Genomic DNA, 19,390 nt, shown 5'->3' on the forward strand with positions numbered 1-19,390 from the left:
TGTATAAATCTTATTAAAATGGTAATTTAAAAATACGATTGATCATAAATTATAGATTATAGGTAGATTATAAACATAAATATGGATATAATTTTACAAAAAGAATACTCAGAATAATTTATATTGGAATGCTGGATAAGTAAAATATTTTTTAAGATAGATATTTTTAAAATAGCATGGTAGCACGCGTGGCGCGTGGGAAGAGACCGAAGGGAGACACTTCTAAGTAACCCTAGACGCTATAAAATCCCGAGATCTACACCCAATCCACCGCCGTTTACTTTGTTAATTTCTCGACAACACCTTTGTTTCTTCAATCTTATCCTTGAGCTTCAGCTTCTTCTCGCTGCAGACGCTAGGGCTTTCCAGATTCGACGGAGGGCTTTGTAAAAATGAGAGGCAGGAGTTACACTCCATCTCCGCCTAGGGGCTACGGCCGGAGAGGACGGAGTCCGAGCCCCAGAGGCCGTTATGGGGGTCGCGCTCGAGATCTTCCTACAAGCCTTTTGGTTCGCAACCTTCGGCATGACTGCAGGTTTCTTCTCCTTTGTTCTGCTTCCGCCTCCATATTTCTTACAACTTTTATTCTTTTGGTTTCTGGTGAAGCCTCCGTTATGTTGCTTTTTTTTTTTTTAGAGTTATGAGGTTTTAATTGATATAAATTTGCCTCTTATGAATTATTTCTGTGCCATCTATCTCATTTTAATGTATATGACTGTAATATTATCTTCGTATGCCGTTGTCAATGAACCATGGATTGTAGCAACTGTTTCAGGGGGATCTATTCTCTGGAAAGGTTATTTGCTTTGTTTTCTTTATAATTTCGACTAAGATGCTTGTTATTATCTCTGACAATGTAGTGGGGCAGATAATTTTATAGTGATTGTTGCGCACCAGAAGCATTTACTTATTTTTCTGAACCTGGGGTTTTTGCAGGCCAGAAGACATTCGCAGGCCCTTTGAAAGATTTGGCCCTCTTAAAGATATATATCTGCCCAAGGATTATTATACTGGGTGAGGATATATTTTCTACCTTAGGAATATTATTATAGTTGTTGGGATAATAGAATTGATTTGTTTTAATCTTTTCTCTCATTCACTGGACTCAAAACATCTATTGTTTTAACTTTACCGTGGGTTGTGTGTAGTCAAGAGCCATGTTTGGTGGCATTTGGTTCTTTTTGGAACAACAGAAACAATGTTTTTAACTATTTTTTTATTAGTTTTACAATTTCATTTGGAATAGAAAATGTTGTTTTGTATTCACAACTTTTCAATATTGTCATAATTTTGATTTATTCTATTTGTACTCTGTGTATTGAGAAATTTATGATTCTTCCAAATTCTTATCTCTAATTTTAGGAGGTTCAAGCAAAGCTTGAAAACCCATCTTTTTCTCACTAAGCTTTTACCGAGCAGGCCTTGCTAATGCTCCTCCCTCTGAATATCTATTTTGATGTTGGGGCATTCCTTTAACTATACTCTTTTGTAATCACAAATTGGGTGTGTTAATTGAAGTTCTTGAGGTTTAACAGTGAAATTAAAGTTTTGAAGACATCAATCAAGTAATTAGAGTTCTTTTGAAGATGATGTTAGTGGTAGTGAAGATTGGAAGGAAGTTGGGTTTGAATACATTGTGAAGATGTTCCAAGTCTTGAAGAATTTCAAGTGATCTTTAAACTGACACTTGCAAGGTTAGCAGGCAAGTGCTTGCTTTTTCATGCTTATGATGACCTTCCATATTACTAGGGATTATTTTGGAAATATCATTGGTAAAGGTTATTGGTCTGCATGGTGCCTGTAAGATTTGATTTTCTGCTGTGGCCTCGCAATGACTCTTTTGGGTAATTCTGCAGGGAACCTCGAGGGTTTGGTTTTGTCCAATATGTTGATCCTGCTGATGCTGGAGAAGCCAAATACCAGATGGATGGCCAGATCCTTCTTGGTCGAGAGTTGACTGTTGTTTTTGCTGAAGAGAACAGGAAGAAACCAGCTGAGATGAGGCAAAGGGAGCGAGGGAGGTAGGCTTTCCAGAGCATTTACCGAGCTACGGTTTACATTTTAGTCAGTTTGAGAACAAATTTGGTATTTCATTGTTTATTAGTGGGAAGTTCTTCCGTCTTCCAGCTTCAAAGGAAATAGTTGCATACATATCATTTTTGAATCTGCATCCAATTTAAATATTTCTAGTCCTAACCTCATAACAGGTCAGGTAGATACGTTGTTAAATCTCTAATGATAGTTAAAAGAAATGTAGGAGTATAATTTACATAAAGTCTTAGCTTCCTTGGAGGAGATATAGATTGTACAATGACCTATTGAGATGTGTGTGGTATTTGAAGGAATGTATTCTTTTTGGAGATATCTAGTTGTCTGCATGTCATTGGGAGTTTTACATGTTAGTTCTGAATTGGCATCCGTTTGAACATTTTTAGTTCTAAGCATGTAACTGGTCAAGTCTATACTTTGTTTCATTTGTTATGATATTTAAAAGAAATGTATGGATGTATTACTTTAACATAAATTCTTAGCTTCCTTTGGAGGAGATATGGATTGTATAATGGAACTATCGAGATGCTTGTGGTGTTTTCAGGGATATCTAGTTTATCTGCCTCTTATTGGGAGTGTATGCTGATATCTATCTTAATAGTTGGTTGTATAAGGCTTGTCTAGCATGTTCAGAATTCTTAATTTTGTATATTTGTGTAAAAAGGTTGTGCTGCTAATCATGTTCATAAGTCCATGAAACAAAGAAATTTCTAGGCAAATTTGATTTCTTTTTAGAGATATCTAGTTTATTTGCATGTCATTGGGAATTTCTGCTGATAGATCTTATAAGGGGGTTGCATAAGGGCTTGTTTGGTAGGTTCAGAATTCTTAATTTTCTTTGTCTAAATGTTATGCTGCCAAACATGTTCAAAAAGTCCATGGAGCGAAGAAATTTCATTGTAAATTTTGGTGCTCTCTCTCTCTCACAACTTTCATTGTGCTTTCTGTTTCAGAGGAGGTCGATATAATGATAGGAGAAGGTCTCCCCCTCGTTACTCTCGTTCACCGCGATATTCTCGGTCTCCACCTCGTCATGGGAGATCTAGGTCACGAAGTCGTGATTATTCCCCTCCTAAAGAGAGGCATTACTCGAGGTGCGTGATGTGTTTTTCTGACTTTAATGATCTGAAGTATTTTGTATTTTGCTTTAAGGGTTTATGCTATCTATATGTACTTTAATGTAATTTTGTGCTGTTTGTTATGAAGTAGATCTATATCACCCCAAGATGGACGGTACAGTCGAGATAGATATTCTCGTTCTCCACTGTACAATGGCTCAAGGAGCCGGAGTCGGAGTCTTGATAGGGGCCAAGGTCGGAGCAGGAGCAGAGGCCGAAGCCTGAGGCGAAGCAGAAGCCAGAGTCCAAGACGGAGCGGTAGCCGAAGCCACAGCCCCAGACGAGTTGAAAGCCCAATGAGAAGCAGAAGCCAGAGCCCAAACCATGAGGGGTACAAGAGGGAAGTAAATGGAGAAAGGTCTCCCAGTCAGTGATGTTGCGCAGCCAATGGGATGCATTGTAGTTTTCTTTGTAGGTGCGGTATTGTTGATGATGGGGGCTGGTGTTTGAACTGAAGTTTGTCAGGGTAGTTTGTTGGTGTTTTAGTCTACAGCTAGCTTTGTGAAAAAATTCAGTTATTTGGCGCTGAGATATTCAAAGGCATGGCTGTGGTAGTGGTAACTAGTACTCTACTCTAGTAGTAGCATAGTAATTGTGTTGAGGGTACTGACTTGTCCAAAATTATTTTGATGACCTTTTCTTCTTTGTTCTCCGTACAAATTGATTAAATTGTAGATGGATTCATATGCTGCTGCTTGATGGAGGGAAAACGTCATTGGCAAATGACTAGATGGGGCCACTATAACATGGATGGTTGTAATTCTTATTCCGCCTGCTGCAGCAGCGGCAGCTGCCGCACCATATCTTGGAGGGGTGAAGGTTGGGCAGGGGGGGCCATGTAAGAGGCGAAAAGGACAGCCTTTTTTGACAAATTAGGATCCCATGCCATTGCTTTGCCCTTTACAACTAAGCGGCGCCTGTTTTCGTCTCTGCACTCTCTTGCTCTGCCCTTCATTTACTTGAAATGTTGCCATTGTCTTTGTCAATGCCTTTTTGGGATCATCAGATTTTTGATTCACAATTAGCTGAGGTCTGAGTGCTCCCTTCCCCTCCTTTCCTTTATCTGCCCTTTGTGTGAACTTGCCTCCTTTTTTGACCTAATTGGAAATTAAATCAATTTGCTGGACCCATTCAAAAAAAAAAAATGAATTGGGAATTAATTAAAATATTTATTTGTTTATACGATAAATTGGTATGATGAAATAATTGTATAATATTTTCATCAATATCGTATCATAGTAAATATATATAAAATATCAAAAAATCCTGCTTTAGAAGGAAAAATGAAAAGTTTTCATGGTATAGCCTCGTCAACTCCTAAAAAAGAAAAATGAATTGAAGTGTTTTGGAGGGAAAATCACACAAAAAAAATCCGAAAAAGAAGAGACAGTGTAAGACTACAAGCCTGGGCTGCTGATTACGCAGTAACTGAACACACGGCGACAATCTCGATGCCTCAGACAAATATTGTGCAACTTCTTCTATATTGACTCAGATGCTACCCTGCTTTGTAAGATTCTTTAACAAATAAAAAATGAAAAAACAGTTTAATATATTTCAGTCACAGACCAACAGCATCCAACAAAAGTAGCCAAAGACAAACTAGGCTTTGTTTCACACGCTCACCGGCTCAGACCGAGACCCTCATACTTCAAGCAAGCACAAGCTGCCATCAGAGGTTTCTTAACTCTGAAACCTTCTTCCCTTATTAATTAAACTACTACTTACTGCTTATATTGTAGTTGGTTTTTTTTTCCTTTTATTTATTACGTAATTATGGGTTATGCTTCTTTATTATTGTATTTAATGCAAACAGTGTTTTATATGAGTGAAAGCTCTACAGCTCTGTTTGTTTCCTTTTCTTCGTGCTGCTCTGTTTTCCACATTCTTGAATAGAAAAAGGTTACTGTGGGGCTTTTCGAATCCTTTTCCCATTCTCACTTTGTCTTCCTTGTACTGGGATTTTTCGTTTGGTGTCTTTAAACGCTTCTTTTTCTGGTTTTCTTTTCCAGGATTTTGGGTTGCAGAATTCTCATTTTTTGGCAGCTGGGCTAGTTGGATCAGGTGCTTTTCAACTACCTGCTCTTGATTTCTTCATCTGCTAACCTTTTCTTACTATTATTATGTGGAGTTTGGCTTCTGGGTAGTTTAAGAATGCAACTTCTGGGGATCTTTGCGTGTGGGTATTTTGGGATTACACTCTTCTTGCACTGTTTCCTTTCCATTAACAGTTTTCTGTGCTCAGAATGTTAAAAGCTGGTTTGGATATTTTAGATCCTTATATTCTTTTTAGAAAATACTGGGAAATGTTGCTTGCAGAAAATAAACTTGAAGCAACTGCTGGAGGCATCTGTTCCTTATAATTATCACTGTCCTTTTCTTCCCTCTAAACTAAACTAGTCGCTATTCTTCAAGAAATTTTCTTCCCTTTTTTATTTTGGTATTTTCTACTGTTTTAGCAACTGCCAACTAGGGCTGCCTCGTTATTCTTTTAACGCTACCTTCTGGGAGTCATGAAGCGTACAAGATGATCTACATAAAGTACTTTTGCAAGATGAATAAAATACTGTCTATAATGAGCAAAATTACATGTACAATGGGTTTTAAATTGCTGTGGACCTAATAAATCCTGCTAATTCTGTGATTTTTGCTTGACATATGTCAATAGCATTTTTGCTATAGACTACCGCATGTGATGAATGTTATGCAATGTCTTATTTCACAAGAGGTCCACATCTTCCCTATCCTATAATACATGAAGGTGGATTCTTTACTAATGTGCTTCAAAGGAAAATGGTATATTGATCCTTCATAGCTGAATTTGGTTTCATCTACCTGGTTAGCACATGCAACACTACTTTTCAACTTCTAGCTAGAGCCCTCTAAAACAAAATCTTTTGAGGATTGATTCTTCTCTTCAACTTGTTGGCTAGCATAGTTAGTATGATTAAAGTAGTTTTCTTTAGTATAGGTGCCTCAACAGCAGAGTTGTTGGTTTCATGTATATTCCAGTCATTTGGCTTAGACAACTTTTGTTGATGAAATGGACTTTTGAGTTATATAGAATTGATTCATACTTTGACTATTTTCGGAGTTAGCATTTGCTTGCATACAAGTTGTACATATTTGCAGTTCATTTCTAATACCCAAGGCCATTAAATTTTGAAGTGGTTTGACTATATATTTAGAGTACTTTGGGCTTTTATGATTTGCTTTTTTTGTTTCTTTTTTCTTTAATAAATTCTCAGCGTGACCGAATTTAACTATCATCTGCTGTGTCTGATTTTTCTTTTGTTTGCAGAACATTTGGCATTTAAGCTGCAGCTCAGAGTAAACAGCAGGAGACTGCCCATTTAGGTTGAAGTTTTTTTATGATCAGATGATTCTTGAAAGATGTCTTGCAAGCATGCTTCTGGTTCTAATTGGCATGTTTGCCAATGTGCTAGGTAATTTAGCAAATTTCTTGAGGGTTTCTCGTTTTGCTAAATGTCTACTTGGAAGCTAATATCATACAAGTCAACCGCTATGAGTTAGATGAGGCTTTAGAAATTACCTCTGGGTTAGGTCTTCCTGTGAGTCTTAAAGCATCAGCTGTCAATAATATAATCTTTATAAAGGATATTTCTAGTCAATGAGATTGTTTTTTGATTTTATTTTTTCAATAGTAACCAGTGTTGGTACTTCGTATGACTCAAATACTACCAGTGAACATCATTGTAAAATTGAAATCAGGTTTGTTATAGTTACCGGTAATTAATACTTCAAATTGGTTCAGCCTGCATTTTGCTTGTCTTAGTATCTAAAAGGTGCTTATCAGACATGCCTTCAAAGATTTAGAGACCATTTGAAATCAAAATGATTGTGTTTTGTTCCTTTCTTTCTTTTCTTTTATATTTTGTCTGTCCACAACATGCACTTTTTTGGGCTTTTCCTTGGTTTCTGGCTAAGTAGGTGTATGTTTTCTTGAGTTGTGGAGAATGATGGTGAAATATTGAGGCTTTTGTAGCTAGGATAGGTAGTTCATTGAGGGAATATTGATGTAAAGGAATAAAATCAACCAATGGTTGCACCCGAGCATTTGACTCATTGGTTGGTGCATGATTCCCCTGTCTAAAGAGCAAGGTTCTAATTCCCCTTCCCCTAATTATAAAAAAAAAAAAAACCTATGGTTCCCTTGTTTATAACTTTTGTAGATCACATTGAAGCAAATGCAGTCCAAAAAAATAAAAAATGAAGCACAATGGAACTGCCGTCACCATTAAGATGCTATCACCTTTAATAATCCAGTGGGGCAATTTGTTTTTCATTTTAGTTACAAGGGTCTTCTTAAGCTGTTAGGTAATCTAGAAAGGGAAACATGTAATAGTATTTCTTGCTGGTTCTTACTGACTTAGATTCTTGAATGTATAGGTGCATTCGTTGGAATAAACATAGGTACTGATGTTTCCAGCATGCCGTCAGCTTCAGACGTGGTTGCTGTCGTCAAAGCCCATCAAATTACTCACATACGCCTTTATGATGCTGACTCTCACTTGCTGAAAGCCTTCGCGGACAGTGGGATTGAAGTTACAGTTGGTGTGACAAATGAGGAAGTCCTGGGAATTGGAGAATCTGCATCTGCAGCTGCAGTCTGGATCAACAAAAATGTTGCATCCTATGTGCCTTCAACCAACATTACAGCCATTGCTGTTGGCAGTGAGGTTCTTACCTCAATCCCCCATGCTGCCTCAGTTTTAGTTACTGCTATGAATAACCTCCACAAAGCTCTTGTGGCTTCAAATCTAAATTTCCAGGTCAAAGTTTCAACCCCCCAATCCATGGACATCATCCCCAAGCCTTTTCCCCCCTCTACTGCTGCCTTTAATTCTTCATGGAACTCCACAATATACCAGCTTCTTCAGTTTTTGAAGAACACTAACTCCTATTACATGTTAAATGCCTATCCCTATTATGGTTACACTAATGGAAATGGCATTTTTCCAATTGATTATGCTCTTTTCAAACCTCTTCCCTCTGTCAAACAAATTGTTGACCCAAACACTCTCTTCCACTACAACAGCATGTTTGATGCAATGGTTGATGCAACCTATTATTCTATTGATGCTCTCAATTTTACTGGGATCCCTATTGTTGTCACAGAAACAGGTTGGCCTTGGGAAGGTGGATCCAATGAGCCTGATGCCACTGTGGAAAATGCTCAGACCTTCATTAATAATTTGATCCAGCGAGTTTCCAATAATTCAGGTCCACCTAGTCAACCAACTATTCCCATCAACACATACATTTATGAATTATTTAATGAAGACAAGAGACCAGGGCCTACCTCTGAGAAAAACTGGGGGGTGCTTTTTCTGAATGGCACTGCTGTTTATCCTCTTAGTTTGAGTGGTTCTAGACAGATTACTGGAAATTCTACTACAGTTTTCTGTGTGGCAAAAGATGACGCTAGTGAAGATAAGTTGCAAGATGGGCTTAACTGGGCATGCGGGCAAGGCCAGGTCAATTGCAGTGCTATACAATCAGGGCAGCCGTGTTATCTACCAAATAACATAAAGAACCATGCAACGTATGCTTACAATGATTATTATCAAAAAATGCATAGCCTTGGTGGGACATGTGATTTTGATGGGACAGCTACAACTACTACTAATAATCCGAGTAAGTTTGCACCAGTTTTCTCATCATTCTTTATCTTTTTAATTTTATCTATGATTTTTATCTTTTTAAAATAGGTAAGTAGAATTTAATTTCCAGTCTAGTGAGAACTTTTGATTGCAGGCTTAAATGATGCAATGTCAATACCAAGGTTTTTCCTTTAAAATGAAATTGATATTTCTTAGATAGTTTACCAAGCGAACTAAGCTTAGTGTGTGATCCTTTTTAAGGAAAGAAACATACCTTTTTGGAGGTACAAAGCGAAGTACTTGAAAGTACTAATATTGCAATCAAAACAAAAAAAAGAAAATTGCATTAAGTAGAGTGATTGGTGATTGTATGCACATATATCTAGTTGTTTAGTGTGGATCTTCTTGTTAGCATTTCTAATTGTAAAAACCCCCTGATCTTAGGTAAAAAGTACAATTTTCCCTTGCAATTCAAAAGGGCAAAACTAGATAAGATTTCTTGGATCAAGTTTGTCAGATTCCTCATTCAAAGCAATTAAATAAAAACCAAAACTGAAAATTTAAAACAATAGTTTGATAGAATTCAATGAATAGATCTAGAATATGAGAAAACTAATTATAAGTAGTATCATACATGAAATGTAACCAATTGTTATTGAAGGGAGATAGTTTTGTTATAACTTTTAATTAAAATGCCTGTTTAAATAATGGATCAGAAATTGTTTAGATCATTCAAAGTTTTGTATGCTTGATCTATTTAACAAGGTCTATAAATCCATCTGTTTAGATTCTTGATTTTAAGTTTTATGTAATTGTGTTAATGGGGAACCTTAGGAACTTGCTTAACAAGCCTTAGTGCCATTTTGCAAAAGCACCGACTTGTCCCCTTAAGAAAGTAATGGTTTAGCAATTTAAACTAGTTTCAAATGTTCAAGATATGGTATTTTTATCTATTTCTTTCGGTTTCCAGTAGCCCTCTTTTTGTTTTGTTTTAATCAATTGGCGACCACCTAATTTCTTTTCTACCATTTTATTTATTTCCCTTTTTCCGAATTCCTTTTGTTTCATTTATCATTTTCTTTATTTCTTCATTTTTAAGTATTGAACTTAAAACCAATGGCAATAGGTGGAGAAGTCCAACTTGAATATAAGGCTAGAACAAACCCTTAACTTAGCTAATGTGGGAGAACACCACTTAACACTTGTTTTGTTTATTTTTTGCTTTTTTTTCTATTTTGTAATTTAACTAAATTTCTTTGTCACCTAAACCACCCTCCCTATGTAATCATTTTATTTAGGTCAAATGTCCTACTTAAGATCTAATCTTTGCACAAATTTTCAATAGAGGATGTAACATAGTATTTTGAACAATTTGAGATTTTAGCTTTCTAGATTTGTTTAAAAAAGGAAAATTGATAAGGGAGTTTAACGATTGCTGATTAAATGACCGCGATGTGGTATAGTGCCATTGTTTCCATGTAAAAAGATTACCATGTAGCAGCTAACGTAGAATTTAGTATTTTTTTCTTCTGAAAACAGAGTTAAGTATTTTCTCTTTTCTTTTCTTTCTTTTCCTTTTATATCTCTGGTGCTCTCCATTCCCTTCCATTGTGCCAACTATGGCCCAAGCAATAGCAAGCTCCAGCCTTGTAAAGCTAGGCTAGTGAACAATCACTTCTTACTTTCCTGATTAGCCTGTGAATATTTCTGTCCTGGAAGTTGGTTTTTTTTATGGTGGCATTGCTTCTTCTCTATTTCCATCACAAAACTCTTGGAGATCTTACATCTCTCTAGAAAAAGTATCAGATACTTCCCCAATGCACATTACTATCTTTATTCTCTAGTCTTTGCTAATTGCTCCAAGCCACTTCCTACTCTTCTTCTGATCCTGAAACTTTGGTCTGACATTGCCCTTCATAACCCAGTTTTAGTTTCTGTCAGTTTTGTCCTAATTCTTCGTCAGATTCTTTAAATTAGTTCTTCAACTGAACCATTTCCATCAACAACAAACATACGTTCTTCAATTTTCCAATTGTTACATTTTAGTAGATGTAATGGTTACAGATTTCCAATATTGAATATTGGTCCCAGATTCTTAGAAGCTAGTCGCGGATGTTGGTTGTTGTATGTATATATTTCACTAATGAGTTCTGTCTAGTTGCTTGTGTGTGTGCATTCTTGTTTCGGGATTGGATTTTTCTTACTATTTGAATCATGCAAATTCTTTTTTCATGCGCTCGAAGATTTGCCAATCTTATTTCTGTATTTTTTACCCCTTGTCATGCTGTCTACTATCATGGTTGTACTGTGCTGTCTATTAGGTTAACTGCTATAATTCTTCTGGAGTAGGAAATCTAATCAACAATGAAGTCTTCCACTTTTTCATTATTTCCGTCCGGGATGAAGTAGCCATTGTGCAGACTTCATATTGAAAGCAAAAAAGGTTGAACCTTTTTGACAAAGTTCTAATTGCACTTCGCATTGTTAGTGAAATTTACTGGCTTTGAATTTGGACATAAACATTTACAGAGTGGGAAACTCTATTAAAATCTGTGTTGTCATAAAGCATCTGGCATGATTTGAATTAAAATTTGGTGAAGACTTGAATCTGAAATAATCTGCCTGAACTGTATTCAACCCAATTTGATGTGACCAGAAAAAGTCAACAACCCGAATATGCCTAACCCAAACTCGAAATGACTTGAACCCTAAAACATGTTGAACCTGATATTGGATTGACTCAAATCTGGAAATGACTGGAAAAGCTAACTCGAAATGACTCGAATCCAAATAATTTGTCAAAATCCAATTTCATTTGACTTTTAAAAAATCAACAACTTGAACCAAAAATGTCGTGAACCTGATTAACTTGTGTTTTGAACCCAAAATACTTGAATTCAAAATGATCCAAACTCGAAAAGACCTGAATCCAAAATGATCTGAACTTGAAATAACCAAATATGAAACAACCTGAAATGGTCGACTCAATATGACCCAACCCAAACCTAGCCTAATCTGCCCAATTGTCACCTTTATTTGTATGCATGTCAAGAAGTGGATGTGGAGGTGATTTGTTGGCTAGCTTGCTGTTGGTGCTCGCAAAGTTGCTGGAGCAGCAGGAGGGAATGGGGGGTCAAAAGGGGAAAGAAAGAAAAGAAAAAAGATACGAAGGAAAAACTAAAATCAAACTTAGCTCTGTATGACAATTTTTCTTGTAGCATATAAATGATTGTACATTTTTGTATAAATGTGGTAGTTGTTCCGTTCATTAATAGTAATTCATTACATTGTATTATCTTTACTTTATTAGACAAATATAGAAAACTAAGATCCCAAATTGATCAAAATAATAAGTTACATCCTTGATTCCTTGATTGAAGAATTTAGCAAACGATAGATCTAAATGGGGCATTGAGCCTTTTATTTTTTTATTTACTTTGAATTCCCCGTTTGACATGTTTTATTTTCTTTTTGGTTACAAGACAATATTGTAGACCATCGAACTGTCTAGCAACTACACTGATCTGCCCATGGACATAGGCCATTTGCTGTATTGACAGTTGACATGTTAACAAAATAATTCAACACTGATACCAAATTCACATATGTACATTGGCTGTGCCACATCTTACCTACTATTGATTTTTATGTCTCATTTGCATAATAATATTTTCTTGTAGGGGAGGTATCATAGTTAGAAGTGTAATGTATATGTATTTTGTACGTGATTTTTGTGTGCTGATTTTGCGTTTTGACTGTTTTTATTCCTCTCTCTCTAAAAGACAAAGTTTCCTATCGAGTGTGTTACATCCAAAAATATGCTCAAATTCTTGGCTTTATAAGCCCTATCTTCTGCCACATCAACCATATTGCATTCAATTGTTGTCTTATTATTCAATAATCAAGAATTCTTCCCATCTTCATATGTGTTGATATCCAGCTTTAGTCAATTTTTTGGCTAATTACTTTATTGGTGGATCACTTGTGCAGGTTATGGGTCTTGTCTATTTGCAGGAAGGTGAGGTTCTAAATCTTTTACAGTGTAGGTGTTCCATATTAACAATGATATATTTAGGATCATGACCTTTTTTGTTTTCTTGAGCAGTTTAAATTCAACCACAGCTAGAGGTGGAGGGATTTCATCTCCTGAAGCTTTTGGTCCTATAAGTCCTTTTGGAAAGAGTACAAAGCTTCCTGTTTCCAAGTTTCAGTTTCTAATCTCAGCAGTTTGTCTTGCTGTAGTCTTGTTATAACTCGCAAGTATATTGGCGGGATTAAAATAGTCTCCAACATGACAATGTGATGAAATCACAGTACAACGTGAAGTTGGATGCAGAATGTAATGAGTATCACAAAAGCTCAATCTTCATGGCGCTGTTGGCTTATTCATGGTTACCAATTTTGCTTGTGTTTTTAAGTTGGTCTAATCCCAGTTTATACTCATAGCCCACCACTCCCAGTTATCAGGTGCCTTGTGGGGTTCTTTGTATTGTATGATCTTCAAGTGGTAGCAGTAGCCATCCTAGTTCTAGCATTGATTTTTTTGGGGCATGAGTAAACTTGGATTTGTTACCTTGACATTGACAATGGAAATGCAATTCAGTTCTATTTTCTCTTGTTTCATAGTTTTGTACCTTATAAGGCAAAGTTACATATTCTGCTTGTCAGTCTTTTGACCATTCATTTCTACATTTTCTTTTTGTTATAAATGAAAAAAATGTACTTATGATATATTTTGTATCAAATATGAGAATGTCTTTCCAAGTTTAGTAATTTGGAAAACAAAAAATTATAATTTTCCCATTACAAAGGGAAAGTTACATTCCCTCCCTCCATGATTATTAAGAATCAAATATCCATATGATATTTTAATTAGTGTTTTTTTTATACCAAACAATGAAAATGTGTTTGGTAATTGGAATACCATCCTAGAAAACCATTTGACCACTGCTACTACTGTTTAAAAACGCGAGGAAGAAAAAGGAAAAAGCTGTGAAACGGTGCGTTGGGAGGATTTTGAGTGCAAGGGCAAGTAACAAGGATGAACAAGAGCAGTAGCGTTCTTAAAGCCCAAGAGAAGAGTGGGGGAGGATCGTATTCGTAATGATGATAGGAGGAGGAAGATCTTCGTCGTCTTCAACAACAGCAACAGCGGCAGGTGGAACATGGGTTTCAGCAGCTTCTGTGTCCACTTCAGGGAAGAGGATACAAAGGGAGATGTCTGAGCTCAACGCGGACCCTCCTCCCCATTGCTCTGCCGGCCCCAAGGGTGACAACCTCTACCACTGGGTCGCCACCATCATTGGCCCTCCAGGTTTTCGCTTTTCTTTCGACATTTTTATGCTTTCTCACAATTGGGTATTGTATACTTGCTTCTTCTTTCCTAGGATTTTACCATTTTTGAGGAATGGGTGCTTGTCACATTTCTGGTTTATTGTCTAATTTCTCTAAAATCCCATTTCTTTTTTTGTGCGGAAAACATTTTGTTTTTCGGTGAATGTTCAGCCCACTCAGAATATCTTTATGTAAGTGGGTTTTGTTGAATTTTCATGTTTTCTGGTCAATGATATGATTTTTTGGCTTTGAGAAATTAGTTTAACCCTGTTCAATTTCATTTCCAGGAATTTATTTTATTACTATTGAGAAACAGATTGTTGCTGAAGGCCCTTTTTTCCTTGCTCAATGTTCTTTTTTTGTTTTTGAATTATTTGGCTGCTTCAAAGTATAGTTGCTTCAATTTCTTGTTGTCATGCTTGATCTTGCTATTTTCTTTTTGTTTTCTTGGGTTTTGAATGTTAGCTTAAACCTTCTTGCTTAGCTCTTGTTTTGATGATCAATCGTTGTCAATCCGGATGTTAATTAGTGGTCTAGTTAGACGCTCCTTTTTGTAAGACAATTAAAGGAGAAAGGATCAATTGTACCAAGGTCTCTTATAATAAGTAAATGTGGTAACTTCACTTTCAAGCACAGTACTGACCAAAACCTGCAGATCAAAATTAGTTGAATTTTAACAAAATTAAAAATTCATTTAAAAGAAACAAAAATTGAAGAATATTTGTAACCGGACTTGATAATAAAAGGAGTAATGTTAAACATGATCTCGGCCGGCTTAAACAGGCATAAGTCTTCAATGTGCTTTCAGTTACAGCTGCACTTTATTATTGATTCTTTTTTTTTTTCAATTGAATAGTATTTTTGAATGAATTTGGTTTTACTTTTAGCTTCCAAAAGTTGTTATCTATTGTATTTGTTAGTGTCCAAAGGATAAAAAATTTAACTCAACGATATTGAAAAGCTTCCTCATGTTTATTTTTGTAGGAACACCATACCAAGGTGGCATATTTTTCCTTGACATAACATTTCCGAGTGATTATCCCTTTAAACCTCCGAAGGTATGCTCTTTAGTCATATTTTTGAACATTAGTAAACAATATTTTTATTGTCTAACATGCCTATTGGATTGCGTTATATCTTACTCTCACATTCTCTCTCTCTCTCTCTCCGTATATGTGTATGTGTGTATACACACACACTTGCACACAAAACACACAAATTTGCACGCACACTCATGGAGAGAGAGAATGTGAGAATAAGATATGATGCAATCCAAACAGGTTATATATGCGTGTTGCATGTGTGTGTATGTCAATAACTCTCATAGAGTTTCAAGACAAAATGGGGGTGGAGGTGTTTGAATGATGATGATTGGTGTGGCTGAAAAATGTATAATTATTGTTAGATATTTGACCCAAATTTAATTGGGAATCAATATGGATTCCAATGAAATTTTATTGGTTGCAAGTTACTTAGGGATTAAATGGGTAAGAGTTCTTAATCAGTAGGAACTCTTGGTGAGTAAATAATAAGGTTTTATAAATATGGAGCAGGTCTTCACATTTAGAATTATGAGTTATGTAATCTCTATGTGAGAAAAGAGTTTCCTGTAAGGGTTTTACGGAATTGTAGGGATGTGAGAAAGAGTGAGAAAAACACCAGGTTAGATGGGATAGAAGATATTCCATGGATTTAAATACTAGTAAGCATGTACACTAGGTTTATTTCGGGCCTTAATTTTAGTGTATGTTTATGGGTGTTTTGTACTTTCTTTTTGTACTCTCTACATTTATAGTGATTTTTTTTGACGTCCGTGGATGTAGGGAATCACTGCCAAACTATATCAAATGTTTTCTCTTGAGTGCTATTCTTGTTTCTGTTGATCTCGATATTGAATACGTTTCTGCCTAAATATCCTAAGAATTGGTACCAGAGCATGAGTTGGAGAATTGTAATGATGCAATTATGAAGAACGAATTGTGATACAGAGATGATAATTCGATTTGGTGGGATTTATTGCTGCAGATTCTGTTCGTGAGATCTGTAGATGTAGGCAATGCATGTTGAAGCACATTAAATATAGTCTCTTGTTTGTTATTTGTGTTTGTGTTTGTGTTGATCTGGATGTTGAATATATTTCTGCTTGAAAATCCCATCAAATGGTACCAGAGTACGAGTTGAAGAATTGTAATGATGCAATTATAAAGAACGAGTAGTGATGCAAAGATGATGATTCAATTTGGTGGGATTTGTCATTGCAGATTGTGTTCGTGAGATAGGAGACATGCAAGAGGAGATCTGTTGTAATAAGGTATTAGTTGCAAGTGGAGTAATTCTTAATTGATCTAGCAGTGCTCCAATGAATCTCTGGATGTTTGTGAGAAATTGATGCTCAAGATATGAAGGCAGCATGCGCTGATGTTGGGTTAATTGAATGGAGCAAATCTTGGGTTAATGGAACAGAGAACACTGAATACCATAAAGGTTTTCAACTACTCTAGAAGTATTGACTCTTTTCTTGAGATGTATACTCTTACTCATGGTGGTTGATAGACAAGTTTTGGGTGGTGTGACATGTTTAAAAAATGTGCAGTGTAATATTGGTTTGTCAAGAAAATCGCACATGGTAAGGTAGTCTCGATGAGAAAAGAATTGTGGCAATATTGTCTATGGGAGATTAATAGAGAAAACAAAAGATCTTGATGGTGATGGTTGATATGGTCTTTGGATGGTGAGAGACAATTTCTGCTAGAGAGATTAGATCGAGATTCATCTCTAAAGTCAACAAAGGTGAGTTGGCTTGATGGTTATGTGTGAGTATTGGTCGTACCGCTTGAATAAGGTGGAGTCAGGACTAATTTGATATGTGTAGTCAAGATTATTTCAAGACCAATATTTTGGCAGAAGTTGTGTCAAAAAGTGGAGATTGTTAGTTCTAATGCATTATATTGGTTGAGAGTTACTTGCTGATTAAGTCTATTTAAAAAAATAAATATACGTAATGTGTAAGAGCTCTTAAGAAGTAAGAATTTTTGGTGATCAAGTGATAACGCTTTATAAATATGGAGTGGGTCTTGGTCTTTATATCATGAGAGATGCAATTTCTACGTGAGAGATGAGTTTTCTACGAGGTTTTACAGAGTTGTAGGGATGTGAGGAAGAGTGAGGAAAACACCGAGTTGCATGGGATAGAGGGTATTACATAGATTTAAACGCTCATGATCATGGAAATTGGGTTTAATTTGGGACTTGGTTTTAGTGTGTGTTTTTGGGTGTTTTTTACTTTTTGTTATATCTAAATTTATAGTGAATTTTCCTTTCTTGTCCTTGAATGTAAGCAATCGATGCCAAACCACATTAAGTATTTTCTCTTGTGTGTGATTTATTTATGTCGATCTCGATGTTATGTACGGGTCTGCTTAAAAATCCTAACAATTATATATGGATGTTAACTACCAGCAATCTCATTTCTGTATGGTAATTCTCTGGATGAAAAGTGAGCTCCAATTACATTTAATATATAACATGCGGGGCATTCCAGCTATTGCTGTATATCTAGGTCAATTTTGTGGGTGTTTGGCAGATGCCACTAAAAGAGTTTAGACTAGAGAAATCTTAGTATCTTCTTTTCCTGCCTACCTGGTACCATCCCACATTCCCTCCTACTGCCTTTGTTCTCACTCATGTTGGAAGATGCATTATTATATGGTATATGGCTAATAAGTTGATGATTCAATGACAGTTCAACTGGGTGACATGTCATTTAAATGCGTGCTGTCGTAGGAAAATATGTGTGGCCACTTCATGAATTATGGCACCACTCAAAATCTCTAAACCTTGAACTCATTTTGTTAATATGGAGATTATACCTTTTACTCAAAGTTCAGACATATATGAGGTCCTGTCTATATGAGAGATCTATTTACTTTTACTCAAAATATAGGATGCTGAACAAATTTCTTCTATTATATGTATATTGTACAGCTAGATGCAACTTTTGGGTAGCTTTTCTATGTAAATTATGAATTGAACAACTTTCTGTACTACTTTCATAATTTGTTCTTTATTTCTTTTGATCATATGTACTATTTTCAGGTAGTATTCAAAACTCGAATATATCACTGCAATGTTGATGCGGCTGGCAATCTTAGTTTGGACATCTTAAAGGATAGTTGGAGCCCAGCCCTAACAGTTACGAAGGTGCTATCTGCAATCAAATCAATTTTCACAAATCCCGACCCTTGTAAGTTTCCCAATTCCTCTTGGGTAGTCTATCATCTCTTAATGGGTAGGCGGGTGAGTTGGGAGGCTATTTGTGGAGTTAAAGCAATATTATCCTATGAGTAACTATGAGGCAAGAAGAAAAAAAAAAAGCTGATGCTAGTTTTGAGCAAGGAACATTTAACAATATCTATTTCATGTTCAACACTTCAAAATATGTTGTCTATAAGCTTGTAGAAATGAAATTGACTTGCAATGATGCAATTGCTTCAAATAGCATGATTATGCTCCAGTGAGATATGCCATTATCATGCTGAATATGTGGGTTCTTGTTATGGCAGATAATCCTCACATCTCTGGCATTGCTCGATTGTACTTAACCGATAAAGCTAAACATGATGAAATAGCTGCAGAGTGGACGCTGCGTTTTGCCAAATAATCCCCGATTAGTCCTTTAGGGCAGCCCTACAAGCAGCACCCGAAGTTTCAACTGACTAGATGCAGATTGCATCGTAAATTTAATGGTGGTGAATTAGACTTGTGTCTGTGCTCTTTGGCATCCAGGTTGTTTGATATTGGTAGAAGAACCTGTCTGGTGCTTTGCCAATGAGATGCAAAAATGAATTGTTTAAATTTAGACCTCATTTTGGCAGCAGAAATGAAGCAATGCTGGATCAATGAGGGAAACGCAGCACAATGAGACTGTATATTGGGGTTACTTTGCTATATATATTTGAGGGTTTCTCCCATATGCTTTAGAAATTATATGGTAGCGCTATGTAGTTTAGAAGGAAATCTCCAGTTTTTTTTACTTTTCGCCCCTTCATATTTGCATTAATCCCCAGGTTCTGTCCACAGCATCAGTTTCCACAATCATGTTCCTATTCATCTGAACAAACCAATTGATGTTAGACAAACAATAGTAAAAAATTTAAAAAAAAAATCAAATCTAGGTTTCATTTGTGCATTTTCTAATATTTGAGTGGCAGAAGAGAGGATGATCAACCAAAATCGTTTCAAAGTCAAGGAAAAATGAACTTAAAA

At 36.0% G+C, this 19,390-nt stretch overlaps 3 protein-coding genes across 5 annotated transcripts; all 3 read left to right on the plus strand.

Moving 5' to 3' along the window:
- Positions 1–257: 257 nt before the first annotated feature.
- LOC110412940 (serine/arginine-rich SC35-like splicing factor SCL30A) lies at positions 258–3,853 on the plus strand. Of its 2 annotated transcripts, XM_021423598.2 has the most exons (5): positions 258–535; positions 937–1,014; positions 1,857–2,021; positions 3,003–3,143; positions 3,259–3,853. In XM_021423598.2, exons 1-5 carry the CDS (start codon positions 393–395, stop codon positions 3,539–3,541), a joined length of 810 nt encoding a protein of 269 aa, XP_021279273.1. In that variant the 5' UTR covers positions 258–392; the 3' UTR covers positions 3,542–3,853. The 2 variants fall into 2 exon arrangements, with proteins under 2 accessions (XP_021279273.1, XP_089638941.1); XM_089782815.1 differs by lacking the exons at positions 258–535; positions 937–1,014 and adding an exon at positions 1,601–1,702.
- Positions 3,854–4,698: 845 nt separating this feature from the next.
- LOC110412939 (O-Glycosyl hydrolases family 17 protein) lies at positions 4,699–13,411 on the plus strand. Of its 2 annotated transcripts, none has more exons than XM_021423597.2 (6): positions 4,699–4,845; positions 5,180–5,231; positions 6,469–6,613; positions 7,578–8,825; positions 12,782–12,809; positions 12,897–13,411. In XM_021423597.2, the coding sequence occupies exons 3-6, from the start codon at positions 6,547–6,549 to the stop codon at positions 13,042–13,044; spliced, it is 1,491 nt and encodes a 496-aa protein (XP_021279272.1). In that variant the 5' UTR covers positions 4,699–4,845; positions 5,180–5,231; positions 6,469–6,546; the 3' UTR covers positions 13,045–13,411. The 2 variants fall into 2 exon arrangements, with proteins under 2 accessions (XP_021279272.1, XP_021279271.1); XM_021423596.2 differs by lacking the exon at positions 4,699–4,845 and adding an exon at positions 4,886–5,069.
- A 307-nt stretch (positions 13,412–13,718) lies between these two features.
- Positions 13,719–19,095, plus strand: FUS9 (Ubiquitin-conjugating enzyme family protein). Its single transcript, XM_021423599.2, has 4 exons — positions 13,719–14,105; positions 15,110–15,183; positions 18,221–18,368; positions 18,688–19,095. Exons 1-4 carry the CDS (start codon positions 13,895–13,897, stop codon positions 18,783–18,785), a joined length of 531 nt encoding a protein of 176 aa, XP_021279274.1. The 5' UTR covers positions 13,719–13,894; the 3' UTR covers positions 18,786–19,095.
- Positions 19,096–19,390: the final 295 nt, after the last annotated feature.

The sequence above is a fragment of the Theobroma umbraticum genome, unplaced genomic scaffold (assembly GCF_002168275.2).
Source record: "Theobroma umbraticum cultivar Fairchild unplaced genomic scaffold, ASM216827v3 scaffold_95.0, whole genome shotgun sequence".
NCBI lineage: Eukaryota > Viridiplantae > Streptophyta > Magnoliopsida > Malvales > Malvaceae > Theobroma > Theobroma umbraticum.

Excerpts from the sequence above, each read along its gene's own strand:
- LOC110412940 (XM_021423598.2), top strand. The coding sequence starts at position 393 with ATGAGAGGCAGGAGTTACACTCCATCTCCGCCTAGGGGCTACGGCCGG. Across the intron at positions 1,015-1,856 it reads CCCAAGGATTATTATACTGG|GGAACCTCGAGGGTTTGGTT; the intron begins GTGAGGATATAT and ends GTAATTCTGCAG. Across the intron at positions 2,022-3,002 it reads AGGCAAAGGGAGCGAGGGAG|AGGAGGTCGATATAATGATA; the intron begins GTAGGCTTTCCA and ends TTTCTGTTTCAG.
- FUS9 (XM_021423599.2), top strand. The coding sequence starts at position 13,895 with ATGATGATAGGAGGAGGAAGATCTTCGTCGTCTTCAACAACAGCAACA. Across the intron at positions 15,184-18,220 it reads ATCCCTTTAAACCTCCGAAG|GTAGTATTCAAAACTCGAAT; the intron begins GTATGCTCTTTA and ends TACTATTTTCAG. Across the intron at positions 18,369-18,687 it reads TTTCACAAATCCCGACCCTT|ATAATCCTCACATCTCTGGC; the intron begins GTAAGTTTCCCA and ends TTGTTATGGCAG.
- LOC110412939 (XM_021423597.2), top strand. The coding sequence starts at position 6,547 with ATGATTCTTGAAAGATGTCTTGCAAGCATGCTTCTGGTTCTAATTGGC. Across the intron at positions 8,826-12,781 it reads AACTACTACTAATAATCCGA|GTTATGGGTCTTGTCTATTT; the intron begins GTAAGTTTGCAC and ends TCACTTGTGCAG. Across the intron at positions 12,810-12,896 it reads TCTTGTCTATTTGCAGGAAG|TTTAAATTCAACCACAGCTA; the intron begins GTGAGGTTCTAA and ends TTTCTTGAGCAG.